The following is a 20,361-nucleotide window of genomic DNA, read 5'->3' as shown; positions in this document are numbered from 1 at the left end:
TAAATCCAGGATTTTTCAGTTTCCCACGCTCTGGCAGCAAGCAGGTGCACAAGAAGGGAGGGAGCACTGGGAGGGAGCATGGCCAGGACAGCAGACCCAAATTTGCCAGAGATATTCAATGTCATGGAGCATCTCATGCTCAGTGTATAAACTGGGGAGGTTGGTTAGGAGCTGTTGACTGCTCGTCAGGGACAGGCTGGGCATTGGTCAGTGTGGTGAGCATCACCAATTGTACTGGGCATCACTTCTGTTTCTTGGGGTTTATTCCTCTCTCCCTTGTTGTCTCCCTTTTCATTGCTATTGATCACTGATATTTGTTTTGATGATTAAACTGAGGCCAAACCACAACAAATAGCCTATTTCTTTCCTATATTTATTACATGTAAGGAAGTTATAGCTTCAGAAATTTATTCAATATTATCTGCTTTTTTAAAAACAAAATGCTTTTACTATTACACTTCTCTTTGACAGAGCTACAAGAAGTCAGAATAACAACTGCTTAAGGGTGAATGAAATTTATAAACAAACTTGAAAAATATTCTTGCCCTCCCATTTTAATCCTTTTACAGCATTTGTTACAAAATTGTATTAAAGATATTTATAATTTAAAGTTGTCTCTGCTGTGTATTTAAATGCATCTGTTACATTTTTAGTGCTGTAATGTTCTACCATTTCTTGGAAACTTGTAAAAGAAAAAAGACCATTTAAAAAAAGGTAAAAAATTCCAATTTACACTTGTTTTACCCAAACAGAGAACTTGTAGGGAAATGTTCATCAGATGTGAACACTGAACTTACTTGTGACTCAGGATGCTCCATAAATAGAACACATACTGATGATATATTTCAGCAGATGCAAATCATCTCCTTTTTTCTTTAGGCTATGTCAGTCATGCCGAGATTTTTCTCTTTTTGCAGGGCTTTTCTGCCTGCCCTTTTAAAGGATAAAACAAAGAACTCATGCTCGTGGTATCCTTAATTCTAGATTAAATGAAAGGTAATGACTAAATAAAAACAGTAAGGAGCAGGCAGCTAAAATGTTGAGGGATTTTTAGTCAGGCTGTTCAAAACTAGTTTTGTTTTCCCCTTTTCTTTTTAACATCTTATTTTAATGAGAACTTTGCCTTCTGAATAAAGGTCATCTGAAAAGATTTAAGTACTCCACCCTCTTCAATTTGCATTTTGCTCATGAGAAAATGAATTCTGAACTTTCCAGCAGATTCCCTCAACAAATCCAGGGAAGATATTGACATTTCTGAAGAAAAAAAAAACTTCAGACTTGAGGAAAAAAGCAACAATCATGAGGAGAAAAACACCCACTTGAAATATTAAAAGAATGTTTGCAGGCCATATTTAGAGCAGTCTTATCTTTATGCCACAGGAAATCACAGCATCCTTTTGCACATTACTACATATTTCAAAGTGTGCAACTATTTCATCTGTTAAATGCTAAGCAGCATTCTTCCACCAATATAAACATATTATTTCCTTCTCAGAAAGTGCCAATTGCAATAGGTAGTCAAATGAAATGCTGCAGTCTAGGTCTCAGTTTTAACCTTCTGGGATGTCTGTGTTGCCATAGGGCACAGCCACCACATTATTCCAGTTTACAGAGGAACTGATAGCAATTGAACCAAGCTGACACAGCTCAGCATCCATCCATTTCCCCACTTCTCACCTGCAACAGAAGTGGCTGCAGGGCAGACACAGCCCATAGGATTATTGTAGGCAGCTTTGCTAAGACCATCTGTTCACTCTGACTTCACAGTTCCAATATTTGATAAATGTGTTATATATCCTTCTTCCTGTTAACTAAAAGATCACTTGCAAGCTCAGACTCATTTGTAAACAGGAAGGCCCAAGTACTTTTTAAAGCTTTTGGAACAATTTTCTTCCTTTAAGAAGACACAGGAGTACCAGGATGTACTTCAATAGATTGTTTTCATTAATATAATCACAATACATTCTGGACAGTTACAAAATCTGGGGAATCTTGTTTTCTCCATAGATTTGATTGCATATTTCAAACAACTGGATGCCTTTCTATTACATCTGAACCCTTTTACTATAGTCTTAGCAAGGACATTCAGTACAGCAACCCTTTTTTTGTTGTTGTTATTTCAGAAACTTCTAATTCTGTTTTGTGCCCCAGGCTTTTATGTCCACCTTGAAGGCTGGTTTAGCTGCTTAGTTAAAAGCCTGCAGCCAGTCTCATGTTATACCAATTCAAGAGAAGACATTTCCACTGGGACAGTTTAGAAAAGGGATATATGCAAAATGTTTTCTGGGTCACTTGGAGCAATAGCATTTAGTGTTTGTAAAGTCATATCCTGCTCTAGATCAGAAGGAATTGCAATGAAGTCAGACAAAGTATTTAATTTTTCAATTTAGGAGAAATATTTGGCTCCACATGAACTGACAGCATTGTTCAAAGAGCAGTTTTCTCAAACAAAATATATTGCCCATAATACAAGCTGTCTTGCATTCTCAAATACAAGAAATATTCCCCTGCATAACACTGTTAAAATGTAAAAAACATCAGCTACTGAACCTAAAAATATTTTCAACACGCTTTGATAAACTTTAAGTACATTGTACTTAGCTGCTTCAGGACACTTCTTTGCATCAGCAGGCGTGGCTACATATAGTTTCCATTTCCAGGCCACTGAGTTACATAATGTTCTGTGTAGGAGCCAAACAGTAGGCTTGCTCCTTTCTAGGAAGTCAGCCCAGCTACATTCTGGTCCCAAAAAATGCATACCCTACCTCTTCTGACAAATGATAGGGCTCTGACCACAGGAGCACACTGCAAAGCAGCAAAGCATTTAAATACTTGGCAAAAGGGTTGAAAGGCATGTAGCTTGTCCTTAGCAAAATTTCCCTGTTCCACTTGTGGTGTCCATTGAAGAACCAGTATTGGGACCTAGCTTGAAATAAAAAAGTAGCAAGAAAATGGAAGCCTGCCAGGAAAAAAAATAGGTTGCCTTTTTATTTTAGTGTTGCATGTTTTCCTCTACCTTTCCAGTGAAAATTAGGGAAGCTATGGATGCATGTTAACCATACGTATGGATTTACTACTACTGGAATACCAAATGGTAGAGCTGCTGTAAACTGTTGCAAGTACTAAAAGCAATGTTTATAATGGTCTGTACAGCATTTGCAAATATTTACTTTGAAAAGAGATTAGTGTAGTTCTTATTTTTCTCAGCATTGCTTAGAAAGGCTAAAAAACTACAACAGCTACACTGCTACTCTACACCAGATCAATATATGTCAACAGATATTTAGGAATATATGGCATTATATTTAAAAATACCAAGTTGCTCTAAGCGGTAAACCTAGAAGATTTTACATAGAGTTAGAGATAAAATATTAAAAATGATTGTTTCAACTCCACACACGACATCTGAATAGAAGTGATATAATCACACTATTTATTCCATCAGTGAGACAAAATGTATTATGGAACTAAATTTCTGAGATTTTTAAATAGAAAGTCATTTAACTTGTATATACACAAAGTGTTCTTTCCACAGATATTTACATGGCAAATATGTTAGAGGAGAACCACTATGACTAAGTCTGTACAAGTATAGCATCCTTTCTGAGCTATTCTCTCTGCTGAAAGAATTCACAGAAGCTTTGAAGTAAAATCTAGACATTTAAAGTTACCTATATTTCACAGTAGATAAAGAAGCTGTTAAATGATATTTCAGCATAAGGTTTCTGGAAACAGCTACACAGTAGAGTTTTACATCCACCCTCTTTTCCAGCATCCATGGTGAAACATCTCTTGTCAGTTTACAGGAGAGATAACAGAATACGTAAGATGTGTGTGTAACTGCAGCTCATCCTCCTCGGTAGAGGCTGGTCAGCCGTTCTAGTTCTTTGCAGTTCTCCATGGACATGGACTCTGCTTTCTTTCGGAGGCGGTCATCTCTATATACTTTTGCTGCATAAAGTAAGTCTGTTTCTTTAAGGAGAAAAGAGAAAAGATTTTTTTTGGTTACAAACTGAATACTTAGCACATGACAGAGTTGCACAAAACACCTCAGGTTTTAACCCTTGCCCGTTTTTCCTTCTCTCTATTCTAACTTCACTCAGACACCACCTAAACAGCACTGCTACAGTTTTCCTTTGCTGGATCTTTGTAACAATTCCATCTTTTTGAGCAGGTAAAGCTGTATCAGCCTTCCAGCTCCTTCAGAGTTCATACAGAAGTATCTGATTAAAAAGAAAATCACACCCTAGAAAAATCCCCAACGACAAAATACAAAAAATCCCCTACTACTTCTGTCAGACCTCATTAAACATGACAAATATAGGCCACTCGCAGGGATCCTGCATTGTTATTGATAGCTCTAGCATCTTGTCTGTGCCCCAAAAAATCCAATCTGAATGTAAAGCCCTTTACTCCAACTGATGCTGATTCATACTGTCAGTGTTCAGAGCTATTAATAATTAAGAGCTCTCTGTATTATACTGGTGCTCAACAGATTCACATTGCTGAGCATTTTAATTCTGTAAAATCTTTTTTGTCATTTCAACTCAAAATGTAAGACATCCTTAAATGTCAATCAACCCCGGATAGATTGTAATTGTCAAGGAGATTTAATGCACAACAGGTATTTTAAATCCATAAAACCACAAAATCAGCTTGTCTTGGGTTGAAAAATGTAACCAAAAATGTGTATTCTATTTTCATCTGTTGAAACCAGTTGGGAGGTATTGTTCCTTATCTCTTGTAAATTCTAGGGGGGGAAGAGGACAGATGCCTTTTGTTAATGGGACAACTGATAACACCAGATATGGCAGTGCCTCCTTATCTCTTCCTCCACCCATCCTCCTCTGAGGGACATCACCTGTGAATGGGCCATTTAAGGCCTCTCACATGACTGATAACATTACTTCATTCCATTGTGAGATGCTCCACCCAGTGGGAGGAGCCAAAGCCTTTCCACTGGGATAAAACCTGTAATCCCAAACACTAATTCAGTTGGTTTTCTACTGAATTGTCAGAGGAAGACCAGACCCATCTCGCCAGCACTGGACCCTTTTTTCTACAGGATCATCTCTACTTCACAGAACCTCTGTTACTCCAGGAAGACTTATTTGGACTGCTTCCAACACCCTGACAACAGGGTGTCAGGTCGTATCTCTGACTCTGTCAGGGTTTTCTAGGGCTTTTGTTTGTTTGCTTGTTTGTACTACTACATTTGTATTTTTTAATATTCCTAGTAAAGAACTGTTATTCCTATTCCCGTATTTTTGCCTGAAAGCTCCTACTTGCAAAATTGTAATAATTTGGAGGGAGGGGGTTTTTACATTCTCCATTCCAAGGGAAACTCCAGTTTTCCCTGAAAGATACCTGTCTTTCCAAACAAAGACACAGCTGTTTCTGTAATCAGGAAAAAACCCCAACAAATTAGGAGCCTCTTACTCAAAATTAGTTTGGGTCGTTTTCACAACCTGATAAATTACAAGTACCAAACAACTGGACTGCAGAGACTAAAGCTGGGCAGGAACATGTGGTCTGACTCAGAGAATTGCTCTGTGTCTCTATTTGCTTCTGGTCAGTTTACTGACAGTTCATAAATGAATTATTTTTCCAGCTAGCTGTGACTGAAGTTTACCACTTGAAAAGTTAAAACCATCGGTTTTCAACACTGATGTAATTTTAGCAGTGCTGTTCCCTCATAGATCACAAAATGGTCACAGATAACAGAATAACTGGTTAAACTTGATGCTGATTTAGAGAAGGCTGGTGCTCTTCAGTATTTTTATGCTTTAACACTGAATTCTAGGTTTCTGAAAAGAAGTAACTCATTGTCTAATACTAGATTGGAGAAACAGATGGCAAACTAAACCCCCTTGTTTTACAAGACATGCTGTCTGTCCTTAGTTGCCTGGAAAAGCAGTGTTTGTATGTACTGTTGTCCAAGGCAGATTATGTTTTTGTCTCTCTGGAAGCACCTATGTAAGCTTCTGGTTTATTTATTTACTTATATAAAAGCGCCTAGGGAAATGAGCTATTGCCATGATAAAGTAATGTGGAAGATATGAGATTTCTTAGAAATTGCAGTGAGTTAAGGACAAAAGCTTTGTAATTATCAATTAAGTGTAGTCTTAATTTTCTGAGAAATGATTATAGATAATAAAGCAGCAGGTTAAAATTGCTGATAATTTGCAAATGGTTGTTAGATCACTGAGTAAAATTCAAAAACTAAGTGACACTGGGGACAGTTTTAAAGGGAGAAAGAGCAGGGGACTTTACACTTACTTTTGCATTGAGATACTGTAATAATACAAGCACTTCCTTCTTGCCCAAGGCAATTTATTTTTATAGTAATGCATGATTTCATGAAATTACGCATATTACCAAACTCACTTTGTTGCCTCTCCTTCCAACAGTTGTTGCGAACGTTGGACACATAATCCTCTTCCACACTCTTTTCTACTTTCTGTAATGACATTCCTTTGTATTCATTTCTAAAGTCCTTATTGACATAATAAATGACACCCAAATTTTCTGTCTGCATTTTTATGGTCTGCCCTGTACTTCTGCAAAAAAGGAGGCAGGAGAGAGAGAAAGACTAAATATTAATTCAATTATTTTTTTACACAACAAATAGACTTAAAAAAATATTGCCAGTACAGAATAATACCAGTACATTCCTAAATTTGCCATTTTGAGACAAATAATGAAAATAATGGCTCTAATACTCTGCTAGAGAATAAAATTATTGCATTTACCTGATCATTAAACTTCTGCTCCTTAAACACTTGAGCTTAAAAAAAATTCCACTTTACTAAGACACTTATTTCATACCTTTTTAGACAAATATAAGTTTTAATAATAGAAAATTACATTCAAACTCAACAGAAACAGGTCACTATTCTGCAGCAACCCAGTACAGGCATTTCCATCCTGAAGTGTTTGCTGCCAGCCCTGATAAATTTATTTTCCTGCTGGCATTCTGCAGATCAAAAATCAAAGACTTGATGCAAAAATTTTGGCAGAGATGCTTTTCTAAGTATTACAACAGCTTAGCTGCAGAAAGGAAAAACATCCTACTCCAGAAATAGAGAACTTTGAAAAACAGGAGAAAAGAAACCTTTCTGTTGTGGGGCTGAGAATTCTGCAAGGAACTAAGGACCTTTAAAACCACTGTGGTGAGTGGGTTAAGTCTATCAGCTAGCTGCACTCTTCATTCAAATTATTTATTTCTCACAAGAAGAAAATGTTTAAATATCCTACTGTACAAAACAGGTAAGTTTCAGAAGTAGAATTTTTCACAAGAAAATGAAGATTTTACCATCACCTAGAATGAAGCAAAGAACAGACAATCTTCCCAGCTGTCATCAAGTTTAGCACTTAAATAAGGATGAGAAGGTTGCTTTTAAGTTCTTCACCTTCTACAAACACAGATTACCCCCAAAAGAGTAATGAGCCTTAGCAGATTTCAGGTTTTGATTAAGTATGTTGGAGATGTAAACACCTTTGCAACATGCCATGTTGCACAGCCCCACTGCCTTGTACTAGACCTCCTAAACCCCAAGTACTGCTGATCTCTTCTCCATTACATTCTCACAGCATGTTCTTTGCACCTAAATTTTTTGTTCTGCTTCATCTACACCTTCCCTTCCTTTCTTCACTGTGGGAAATCAAAGGTCAACTAATGGAAGGCTCTCCACAATGTTTCTAAGTGGGAGATGGTGATTACAATACCTTCTCTGCTTTAAGGTGATGTAATTAAGTATTACTTACGATCTTGGGTATAAGGCGTAAGGAGGGTTAGATACCATCAACTGGCTCAACAAGGAGACAAAGATCAACACAATAATAGGCATCAGCTGAATGACCATAGAGAAACCTCCCTAAGGAACAAAACAGATTCAGGTATTTCATAAATCATCAAACAAACAGGTAAATTTGACAATACTTAATGCTAAGTGTGACTTTCTGCTTTAAGCCTCAAAAGCTGCTAGGAAAACAGTAACTGCAAACACTGTGGTATTATCTGAACTTTAAAATGCATACACAATATTCACAGAGTGCTCAAGCTGCAAGATTTCATGGGTTAGCACATATACACAAGCAACTACCAAATAAAAGCTGGATTCAGCTACATTGTATGCCATGATTTGGTCTTATTTATACAGTGATATGTGGTTATACAGGACTAGAGATAATTCATGTAGGTGAATATTGAGCCGTAAGTTCAATTCTTACCTCAGCCCAAATAAATTTTTAAATGCATACAAGGATTAGTGGCCAGAATTAGTGACATATTTAGGTTAATAATACCAGTCACCAGTAAGAGAGTGACATACAACAACAGGTTTACAAAACCAGGCTATTACCTTCTCAAATTTGCATGCCTATTTACCAGTCAGTAAACCACCCACCCGCTTCAGTTTAAAATACCCAACTGGCAGGTACAAATCCTCCTCTACAGTACAGAGCTCCTGTACAGTCACACCACTGAAAGCAAATTTCATAGTTTAAAGCCTATGGTGCTTAAACTTACATCACCTCTCTCTTCCTCCCTCTCGTGCCCGCTCTGACGGTGCTGATTCGGATGGCTGTAGCCAGCACGACCATTAGAAAATGAGTGTACACTACCTGAGGAAGGAACATCCACATTTAAATCATGTACAAAAATACTATTTAGAGGTCAGTACAGAACCAACATAAAGCACTTTACATTACTGCACAACAGCACATAAAATGACATTAAGATATCTCACTATTTCAAAGTTGCTTAAATTAAGTATTTTAAGCTCTATGATAGTAGACCCAAAGAATTGGCATTTTTGGGATTTAGCAACACTTGAGGTAAAAATAAATTGATGCAGATTGTAGAGTTGGGGTTCAAGGCCGGCTGGAATAATTCTACTATTTTATAATGTCATAGACTCTAATGCCACTCAACAGTATATCTCAGCAGTACATCTCAACAATTATACTGATGTATACAAATACCTGTTGGAAAGGCCCCTCCAAAAAACATGTTGAACAGATCCTCTGGAGTAATATCTGCTTCACAACCCCTATGGAAGTTGAATCTGCCATTGCTAGGGTGATTGCAAGTTTGCTCTTCACTGCCTGTAAGATCATACTGCTTTCGTTTTTCTGGATTACTCAGCACAGCATATGCATTTCCGATTTCTGAAGCAAGGAATAAAACACAACTCCCATAAATGCACGATAAAAGCTATTCCAGCACGAAAATTGCAATTTCAAAGTCAAAAATAGGCAGCAAACGATGTAATTTACTGTATGTTACAAAACAACTACAGTAGAACAAGGTCCAGAAACATCTCCACTTTTCTTAGAATAGCTTCCACAGTTTCCTACCAACACTATTCAAAGGCCTTTTATCCCATTAAACAAGGCAGAAGGCAGGAGAGCTTTGTTTCTTTTTCTAGAGGAACACCTACACCTGTGGAAATGTTCTCACTGACTGCAGTTATAAAAAAAGCATCAAGCATACAATGAGACTGAAGCTGGGTAACTGAAGTTTGCTCTAGCAGCCTAATTTAAAAAACCATCATAGACTTGGCAGGTTTTCTTTGGTTTCATTTGGTAAGTGGTCATTTCTTGGAATGCACCAACTTCATTGTCTACAGGAGTGTGAATGTATTTTTCTTCATGCTTCTGAAGGTATTTTATTAATTACATTAGTAACACAAAGTTTTGCATGATGTAACATGAAGAGTACAACATGCATGCATGACAGTAATGTGTGTGATCCTCGGGCAGTCAATATGACCTCAGTGTGTGGAGGGCCTGGCCTGGATGCTTGTCCCTGTTTATGCTATGGTATCACAAATGAACAGCTTCAATTTTGGCAGTAGAAAGGAAAAAACCTCACTTAGGTAAGCATGGAAAAAACAGCAAGAAAACCCACATATTCTATTGACTTTAGAAGCTTTTTTCTTGCTGTGCACAGACATCATGATCTTGCAGATTGATGGAAAGTTTGTGTTGCCACTTGATGAACAATCTTCACTATCTTCATTAAACCCTTTCTGCCTTCCTTTCTACTCTTTCCGCCAGTCCTCTCCAATGAAAGACTTCTTTTGCAACCAACCAACCCAAGGCACAGGGATTATGATTTTCAGTGTTGAAAAGCCATCAGTCATCAAAAGTTTGTGAAAGGTGCAACACTATAACCTCAACACACGCAAATAAGACTGTGTCTTTATAACTAATATTTTAAACATTATCCAATCTAAGAAAAAGTTAATGAGTTTTAGCTATGTGTCTTTTAATATGCCCTTAGGAAAAAACATAAGCAATTCCTTTAAGTGGAGGAGAAAACCCAAAGAAATGAAGCCTGGTATTTTGCACTGAAAGCATGACATAAACTGGCATCAAATATTGCTCTGTTGCTCAGTACAAGGGTAAAGTTGGTAGTAAAAATGTAGATTTTCCCAACAATTAAAAACATAGATAAATCAGGTGAGTGCATATAAAGTTACCATACTGTCAAAATATGCCTGTTTGTTACTTGCTCTTGATTATCTGGTGCTAATTCACAACAGATTTGATTCCAATATAATTTTCTTTTCAAAAAGGACATAAAAATGAAAAAAAAGCCACTGCTCAAAAGTTTCAAAGGAAAGATTTTTGATTAAATTGGTAAAAGACAGCAGAAGTTATTATAGTTACACAAACTTTTTGATTTAAAATTCATTTCAGTGAGACTGCTCAATACAATAGAAGGGTAGTACTAGGTAGGTCAAGATCTAAGTACCTTACCTACCATGAAACTCAATTCTGTTTTATAATGTGACCTTTCCTTAAAATAAAGCATTATTATGAAATAAAAACTATTATTTTGAACTCCTTTTCTCAGATGGATGTCAAAAACTGATCAGACACCTTTAAAGGAAAATTAAATCATAAATTTACTAAGCCATACAAAAGGATTATGATAAATTTCAATGCAAGAAAATGCTAGTTGTCATTAAATAATTTTTGGTCAATGAGATTCACCTACAAAATTTTCTGTTCATTTATTCATCTAGTTAAAAACCAGAAAGTGAAATTCAGCTGAAGAAATCAGATTTGTACAAAGTACTTATGTTAAATAAAATATTAAGAAACTGATTTTTAGAATTTTAAAGATAATTTGAAAAGCTGTTAACAAGGAAGAACTATTTTATTCCTAGGGCTGGAGACTATTTTATAGGAATAGTATCTTTTAGATAAAGACATCACATAGCTGTTTTAAATGAATCAATAGGAATCAACTTTCCTGCTCTGCTGTATCTACTTTTCACCTGGAATTGTTAATATATTATCATAATTACCTCTTAAAGACTGTATCAGAAGTCTTGCTCAGGACTTTTTTTTCTTTTTTTTCCCTCCCCAATTTAAGTGTTTTATCTGAATGATTTTTTCAAATATCTGCATGTAAGCCTCACACAGGAAAGAAATAAAAAGATGTAGCACAATCAGATTGCTTATGAATCATCATTTCTTACAGATTCACATTTTTCTTCATCTGAGATGATGGTGTTGCTTTCTTTAAAAAGCTTTTCTTCAACAATTTCCCTTGTGCAGGGCTAAGCTGGGCAGCCTTAAATATGGTCAAGTCAGACTGTAAATTTTACCTAAAAAATGGTCAAAGGCAACTACTAGTAAGGCCATGATTGAACTCAGGTGTTTTTGTGCAGAAAAAGCAGTAAAAGTACACACATGCAAGAAATTCTAAGGACGAGCTAACTTAGTGTGGCACGTGATTCAGTAAAAACTGCATTTTGCTATCAAGGATTGCTTTCTTTTTTCTAGCTCAAGTACAGTAAAGATCCAAGGTAGTAAAATTCAATGACTACATTAAGTCAATAACAGTAAAAAAGTGCAATTTGGTTTCACAGATCAAGTATTTGTTCCCTATACTGAACATTACAGTCAATTTTCTGAAACCAAGCCCTACTGCCAAAGTCCATGTTATTTATCTATAATTTTAATATAACAAAGGTCAAATATTTTCTTGACTAAAAATATCAGTTTAACAATAGCTAAAAAATACATTTACATTTGTAAAAATACAAATGACCAATGCAGATAAATATGTTTTATTTGGATGAAGTTTAATCAGAAAAGAAATTTAAAGTAAAAATGGTGTTTTACTTTTAAAAGCTTCTGTTGCTCCAGGTGCATGGTTTTTGTCTGGGTGGAATTTCAAAGCAAGTTTTCTATAAGCCTTCTTTAGGTCTTCTTCGCCTGCATCCTTTGACACTCCAAGGACTTCATAATAATTTTTACATTTCTTTATACTGCAAAAGAAAATGACATAAAATGTTGCAAACAAAAAGATGTAAAAATAATGAGTTAACACACAGCTGCAGATGAGGTCATACACTACATTGATGCATCACATTACATCTTTTGCTTTCAATATAAAATATTTTTAAATATCCACTCTAGAAACAAAGAATGTCATTTTTTCATAATAAACTCACTATTGAGCTTATTACGTACATTTCTTTTACTTCCACTGTAGAACTACCACAGTTGTAAAAAAGGATTTCAGTTTGCAACTACTGCAGCATTTCCTCATCCACAATTACATTAATATTGCTCCTAATAACTCATAAAAAGAAGGTTCCAAATTTACTTTGTACAACTAGCAGGTAGGAAAATCTGTTTTGACTGTAAACAGCAAATGGACTTCAGTATGAAGGATATAAAACAAAGCAAACAATACCTCCCTTTCTTCAAACAAAAGTCAAATCATACCACCACTCAAGCATTCACTTTTCAGGGAATAAAACATGTGAGAATACTTCTGCTGCTGGGAATGCACCTGGATCTTAATAATCTTTCTGTAAGTGTTTATGTAAATTCAAAGTCACAGTAGCAGCTCCAGCAATTACATCTTTAGCTCATCTCATATAACCAAGTGCAGCATTTTTAAAAACTGAAACCTCAGAAATATTCTTTTTGTAGGCTGTCTAACCCAGACAGGAAAAGCAAAATCTGGAAATGACATAATGATTTAGTATACTTTACAATACCCCAGAAGAAAGAAAGAGCACTTACAGGAGAAGAGAGAACATTAATTCTATGTGGGCAGGAAGAACTGATCAAACCAGTAAATACATCTTAACAATCAAACCAAGTTACTTGGGTAAGAATTCAGAAAGAAAAGGCTAAATCCCAAACTTGCACTGCAGAAATGAGGCATACTGACACAGAGTGCATGCCAAAAGAAATGGGCTGGTCTGAGCAAGAAATAGAAATTAAATCCATAAATATTTTAAAAGTTTCATGTGAGTCTCTTCACATGGCTGTAATTGTATCTGCATTCTCTTACATGCACTAATTTCTGTGTGAATTTGGGTTTAATGTTTTCAAGACAATACACAGGGCAACCATGTGGAAAACAGGGGGGCAAGTAAGTCTTTGGCATTCTCATGAAAGAAGTATGGATATCCTGCAGTTAAGGGAACGTGAACATCACAAGTACAACCCCACCATCATGTGTGGCCCATGCTACTTCACAGATTGATCAAATCAAGTTTCATTTGAGGGATCCTGTTTCCTGGGTTCAAATACAGGAGCTTTTATGGAAGCCTCAGTGTAATGCTCACAAGAGCACTGAATTGAATGTATGCAGGCAGCTGCCAACACAAACATCCTGTGAAATAAATATAGCTCATTACATTGAAGTAACATTTAATAAGCTCCAATTAGGAAGCTGATAGAGCTAACTGAAAAGAACAGTGAATCCATCAAAAGGATGGAAAGAAAATACATTAACTCATACTCTTGAGTACTGGAAGCTTTTTTTTTTGTAATTTGTACAAATAGAAGCATGGTAGTGTACAGATCCCTTAATCCACAGCCTCATTGCCTTGATGACTGTATCAAGAGCAAGTAGCTTTATTTAAATGTGTAACAGTATCAAATTAAGCTTTTATTTCACAAAATTGCTATCTCAGCATCCAATCTAAGTTATCTTCAATAATTGTTTCTGAGCTATCTGTTTGTGGGCAAGATTCTTCCAGAACTTTGGTTGATATAAAATTACATAGCAAGCCATCAACATTTACCAAAGTTGTTATTTTTTTAGCCTTAAAACTTTGGCGTTAAACATTCATTCAAGTGTTTTTAAGCACTGTGCATCCTCAACAACTCTCTCAATACCATATTGTCATTTTTCATGAAAAAAAAAAACTAACACAAAAGTTTATTTATTTGCAGACCAAATATACATTCATTTCACAACTCTAGGATGCCAAAAGAAGAAATATGGGTAAAAAAAAGAACAATGCAATAGATGCCAACCTGTTCTTCTAACTCCCCAACACAAACTTGAGAGTTCCCTCCTGTTCACAACCAGTGGATGTTCCACAGTGGACAACCCTCAAAGGAGAAGCAGCAATGGTGAGTATAAACCAAGAGATCTAAAGGATTAATGCAGTCACCTCCATGCAACAGATATCCTGAACCTGGCCCACAGATGAGGTATTGTTATTACTGAGAAACGTGTTCAGCCGAGGTATAACACATCTGTTTTATCTTTGCAAGTCTTTCCTAGCAGTAAATGAAAAATTCTACAAACACAAATGTGGAACATGCATATTCATATGGAAATTTTGCAGTTTAGCAAGCCTTTGGATTAGGCAGATCAAGCTTTAAAGCTAAAAAACATTAAATGATTCTACAAATGCACAGGGGCCAAAACCCATTCCCAAGCCTGTAATTTTCAGCAGTGACCTTATGCTATGAAGTCCTTGCCACACTGCCATTAGCCAAGAGTTTTACACCATTGCTTGCCCACTTCAAGGCAAAAACCACCTGGACTGTAAGTAGCTAGCACCTGGTTAATGCAGTTTCCTCCTGGGAGGGAGACAGTGACTTTTGCCAGGAGGTTCCTGTCAGAGCACAATTCAAGGCAATCATAACAGGATAACACCTGTTTTCCCCCCTCTGCTGAGTTCATGTGAGTTTTGCACCAAAACTTGCACTGGGGATGATGGGACAAGCAAAAATTATTAAAAGGTGCTTTCCAATTAAACAAAGTTATCGGTGTTTGTCATGTACTCCTGAGAGGCAAAACTCCAATGCATCACAAACTGAACTTGCTAAGTCAGTTTATCACAGGACAAACTGTGGGGTCACCAGGACTCAGGTCATACATGGCTGTACAGCCACAAGGCTTCTCTAACACTATTGGAGCACACAGCCCACCATACCAGGGCCTCAGAAGGCCCATCCCTCCTCATCCTTCAAGAGATGCTCCAAGTCTTCTTCCTCCAAAACTCCATTCTCCTGATGAGAAAGTTCTCTCCAGCTGCTGGAAGCTGTTGGAAGCCATGTCCAACTTGATCCTTGTCCCTCAGAAGACACAGACCTTTTTGGACATATTCCTCACCTCTTTAGTAGGCTGACCTCTGACAATCCTCACTCAGCCAGAATCCCTCACCTGCACCACTGAATTATCCTGTGGAGATTTGTCATGGGAAGGCAGGTAGATGGAAGGATCCACTCCTTTCTCACTTTTCTCTTATTACAGGGCACACAAATTAGCCAGTAAAGGCAGAGAAAAATTAAGGGTAAAACCAGTGGAGGTTCTAGAAAAGCCTCATCACTGATGTTACTGCTGGCTTTTAACTGCATCTGAAACCCCTGCAACACTCTCAGCATGAACAACTTTCTGAATGCTCCATTTCAAATTTTTGTTTGTTTGGTCTTGCTGCCCTTAAGGCACTGCAGTTCCTATTGCTAATTTTCTTGCATACATAAACTCCACGCAGACATTTCTTTTTAAAATTCTAATGTACACATCACTTGCTTACTAATTGCCCATTTTGTATTGAACAGGTTATTTTTGTTGTTCTTTATTTCTGGCTTATTTGAAGTTTGGTGTTTTCATTGATACTTTGCTTGGGGTTTTGGTTTTTTGTGAATTGCTTTTCTTGTACTTTTCATTTCTAGTTGGACTTCTGTATCTGAATTACTATCTAATTATTTCTGTTGTTTAGGTAATTTCTCTCTTTGTTGAATTGTTAGTCCCCTGCCAACACCTTGGCACTGTCCTTCTGATTAACAGATTTGCTGGCTGTTCCTGAAGTAACAGCTGACTTACAGAATAGACTTCTCAAACAGCAGGAAAGCAAGTGATGGCCTACATTCATCCCCAGTCTGTTGACAGAGGTATCTCATCACGACTTGCAAAGCTCCACTACCTCAGCTTGCAGCTGACAAGGCACCTGCAGTAGAACTGGTCAGCCAGCTTCAAACTGCAGCACCAACAACTCTGCTGAATGCTAGGCTTCTCTCCATGCTCTGATGGCTGACAGCAGAAGCCCTTCAGGTCCTGAAACGTCTCTTATCACCTGCAGAAACCCTAGCGCTACCACCGCTGGTTCTCCTGTGACTACAAAATGATGTGATCCTGCTGCTGTGCTTGTCAGATCACTTTTCAAATCTACAATTCAGATTAGGTCAGAACTGCCAGCTTTTATCAGATTAACAAAACCTATCAGAGATGCTTGCCTTACAGTATCAAATACTTGCAGCAATGCACAATCATGAAATTTGGAGTATGATGAGGTATTTCAAAGGGTATTCCAAAGCTGTGGAATTGCATTTTATTGAAATGGTATGCTCTGGCTCACTCCTGGAAAGTGTATGGTTTATCCCAAGTCTGTAACCTCCTGCAGTATCGTGTATCTGTAACTCTATTGGCTGAAGAATCTTACCGCAACCATTTCGAAGCTCCCTGTTAAGGGTGCAAACGGAGAGGGCTCGCTCTCTTTGCCCTGGAGGTCTCCGGAGGCTCTGCTCCTCTTCCCTTCCCCCTCTCCCCCTCCTCTCCCCTCTCCCTCAGTGACCATGCTGCCTTCCCGGGGTCGAACTCCTAATAAATCCTCATCCCATCAGCACCTCACCAGCCGTCTAGAGTCTCCTTGCCTGCCTCCATGCAAATACCCACGACCCTGGGACCTGGGGGGCTCCTGGGGAACCCTCCCCAGGGACCCCCTAATTCGAAATTACAACACAAAGCCTCACAGGAACAGCCCAAAAGACAAATACTTCAACCAGAAGCATATCAAGGGAGCCACAATTTTTGTTGAAAAATATTTCTCCCAATGGTAATCTGAACTGAGCAGCACAGCGAGCAGCCATGTGAATGTTAGTGACAAAGAACCCAGCAAGAAGAAGCTATACTGACTTCTGATCCTAGAGTTGAGCAGAAAAACACAGTAAAATGCAAACCAAAATCCATGCAGGTCAAATTTCCAATTATGCCAGAGAGCCTGATGCAAATGGTATCTCGCAGCTCAGCTGGGAATGTGCCAGTCACAGTTTGGGTGACATAAACATGGCCTGAAAGAAGTGCTCTAGATTGGGAAGAAAAGGTCACAGCATTGTCAAGGAACTCAAGCTGGTACCAGCATATCCCTAGTTTCTGAAACAAATGCAGCAGGAGTCTTAGATCTCTGTTGCACTGATAGATTCAACAACACATTAGGGTGCTTGTCTTACTACCTGGCCCTTGGATGTACATGATCAGTTTGTTTCTACTGTGTGGATTATATGAAATATACAAGGCTATGTTTACATCAGCATACTTTTCTCCAGATTTTATTTAAGCTTTTATTTTAGTTACGAGCTTTCTGACAAAGTCCATCATGTCTTCTCTGCCACTTTTCTGTGACAGGCTCTATGACTATGATTTCCACCTTAATTTTTCAACCATTCAAATGGATATTTCAACAATTTATGGCAGCTCTACAGCCTAATTGAAGGCATGCCCTGATTTCTTTGCTTTGGTGGTTTGGGTTTTTTTTAACACACATTTACTGCTCTTATTAATCCCCTTCCAATTAATTATCTCCTCGAAACCATGCTGAAAAAGAATCAGTATTTTTTTGCTGGATTGGCAAAAGTGCAAGCAGAATGCCTCAAAAAAGTCAGTCACACAACTTATACTCCTAGTTTGATCCATTAAATGCGTAGAGGCAATTTTTTGGTTCACTACATGAATTCAAATCAAGCTACTGATTATTCCTGACTGTGGAATTGCATTTTATTGAAATGGTATGCTCTGGCTCACCCCTGGAAAGTGTATGGTTTATCCCAAGTCTGTAACCTCCCCTGCAGTATCGTCTCTCTGTAACCCCATTGGCCTGAAGATCTATCCGCGCCCACTTTGAATCTCTCTGTTAAGGGTGCAAACGGAGAGGGCTCGCTCTCTTTGCCCTGGAGGCCTCTGGAGGCTCTGCTCTTCTCCCCTTCCCTCTCCCCCCCTCCTTCCCCCTCTCCCTCAGTGACCATGCTGCCTTCCCAGGGTCAAACTCCAAATAAATCCTCAACTCATCAGCACCTCACCAGCCATCTAGAGTCTCTTTGCCTGCCTGCATGCAAATACCAATGAACCTAGGACCTGGGGGGCTCCCAGGGAACCTTCCCCAGGGACTCCCCGTATATCTAAACCGCAACAATTGATGCACCAACGTGAGGCACGAGTACCAACGACCCTGAGACAAAGATGGACCACTACACCACCAGCACAGCGCAGAACCTCGCAGAACGCCGCTTCAGCACCGTCTCCGGCATGGCGGAGAAGCCGTCCCTGGCCGCAGTCGCAGCCCCGGGCGGCCCCTCCCCCACCGCGCAGAGACCCCCCAAGCCACCACGCTGTCGTCCTACCACCGCCAGCTAATGTGGCGCAGGCCCAAGTCCCGGCCCCTCGGCGCTCTGGCCCATGGTGGCGTGGCACGGGCAGTGCGGGCGGCGCGGCGTGGCGGCGGGGCCCCAGAGCGGCCCCGGCCCAGCAGGACCGCCGGTGTGGCGCGGGCCTGAGAGCTGGTGCGGCGAAGCCCTGGTGTGAGCCGCTGCACGCACGCAGGCCCCGGCACCCAGAAAAGCCATGCGAAGCACACCCGGCCTGCTGCCCACGGCACCGTTGCCGCAGCAATGGGGCCAAGACAGCCCTCCCCCTGCGCGGCGGTGGGCCCCGGCCCCGCAGAACGAGCAGACCGTGCACACCGTCAAGCGCGAGCAGCCAACGCCCTGGACAGACACGAAAAGAACTCAGCGAGAAAGCCATCAGAGAAGGAAAAAGCAGTCTTCAGCTGTGCCCAAGCCCCGTACCTCCCAAAACTGTTTCTGTAAATTCTGTGACCTCCTTCCTCACCCTTACTCCCTCCTCCCCTCGCTGCTCCTTCTCCCTAACGCCCCTTCCCTTAAAAAACCCCCGAGAGCTAACCCCATCCTGCTAAGCCCGGTACAGTTGCCGCCGTATGCTCTGTGGCCGCATGGCCAACATGGCCACGTGCTTCCCCTCCAGCTCTTAGTTCCCACCTTCGGCTTTCAAAGTCCCACAAAGTAAAAGCTAAGAAACCAAAACCCAAAGCTAAGGTAAATTTGTAATACCAGTTTTACAGCCTTGTATAATTGTTACTTCTACTTTATGATCTCCTTTCCGTGTTATTCTGCCCCTGTCCCTCCTGTCTCTCCTCACCCCAAAATGCCGGAGACCCCCCTTGCTGTTCTGGCCAAACGGCAGGGAGATCCAAACCCCCTACTTCTCCAACCCTAAAACCCAAAACCTGTTGTTTCTCCATTTCCTTCCCATCCCCATGAAGTAGTTTTACAATTATGCCTTTCTGGTTTTTGTGTGTGTTCATATTGCAGATTGTCCTGCTTTCAGTTTTAGAAAGCAGAGGCCTATTCATGTCACAAGGATAAATCCATGGGAAGCAGTTTTTGAATTGTTTTCTTGTAAAGCGCGATTCAGTGGTAGACTACTTAGTCAGAATCGCTTTTGGGTTTATGCTGTCCTCAGTAGGTTCTGAGGGTGACTGATAACCTAAAATGGTGTCTGAGAAAGTATTTTGAAAAAAAAAAAAAAAAAAGGGGGGGGGGAAAGAATAAAAAAAAAAATTTTTTTGTTTTTGTTTTTGTTTTGGTGACCTAAAACTGGGGGTCTTCTGTTAGGTCTCTCGACACTTCTGGTGCAGATATGGATGAAAAAAATCCCCAGTGGGTACTTATGGATGTATATAAACAATTGCATGCAGAATGTCACTCCTTTGTTTGAACCAGTTGGAAAGTGAAAAGAATAGTTTGGCTCAGATGCATGGGTGAGAATCTGAGGCCTTGTATGGAGCCCGGGGAACCCCAAGTGTTTTCCTGTCCCTGGAATGGGAGAAGTTAGCGCCATAGCCTAGAACTGGGGGCTGTGGTGGTCTGAAATGCCAGTTGGAAAAGGCTAGACACTATTATTCCAGTCACGCTGAAAAGGCTAACAAATTTGTTTAAATCTTGCAATATGAACCCACATAACCCGTTTATTGCAATTACATAGTCAGATAAATTGTTCACAGTATA

At 39.2% G+C, this 20,361-nt stretch overlaps 1 protein-coding gene across 3 annotated transcripts in view; it reads right to left on the bottom strand.

The window, feature by feature from the left end:
* Positions 1-352: 352 nt before the first annotated feature.
* Positions 353-20,361, bottom strand: part of LOC134565039 (dnaJ homolog subfamily B member 14-like) — a 35,083-nt gene continuing 15,074 nt past the window's right edge. For all 3 annotated transcript variants that reach the window (XM_063424407.1, XM_063424408.1, XM_063424406.1), the window contains 6 exons: positions 12,145-12,290; positions 8,986-9,171; positions 8,531-8,625; positions 7,768-7,877; positions 6,388-6,560; positions 353-3,972 (listed from right to left, as the gene is read on the bottom strand). In XM_063424407.1, the coding sequence (XP_063280477.1) occupies positions 3,848-3,972; positions 6,388-6,560; positions 7,768-7,877; positions 8,531-8,625; positions 8,986-9,171; positions 12,145-12,290 (835 nt within the window). In that variant the 3' untranslated portion in view covers positions 353-3,847. The remainder of the gene's footprint in view (positions 3,973-6,387; positions 6,561-7,767; positions 7,878-8,530; positions 8,626-8,985; positions 9,172-12,144; positions 12,291-20,361) is intronic.

Source organism: Prinia subflava (assembly GCF_021018805.1).
Source record: "Prinia subflava isolate CZ2003 ecotype Zambia chromosome W unlocalized genomic scaffold, Cam_Psub_1.2 scaffold_32_NEW, whole genome shotgun sequence".
Taxonomy (NCBI): Eukaryota; Metazoa; Chordata; class Aves; order Passeriformes; family Cisticolidae; genus Prinia; species Prinia subflava.
Note: the sequence above shows the minus strand (reverse complement) of the source record. Positions and strands in the feature narration are given on the sequence as shown.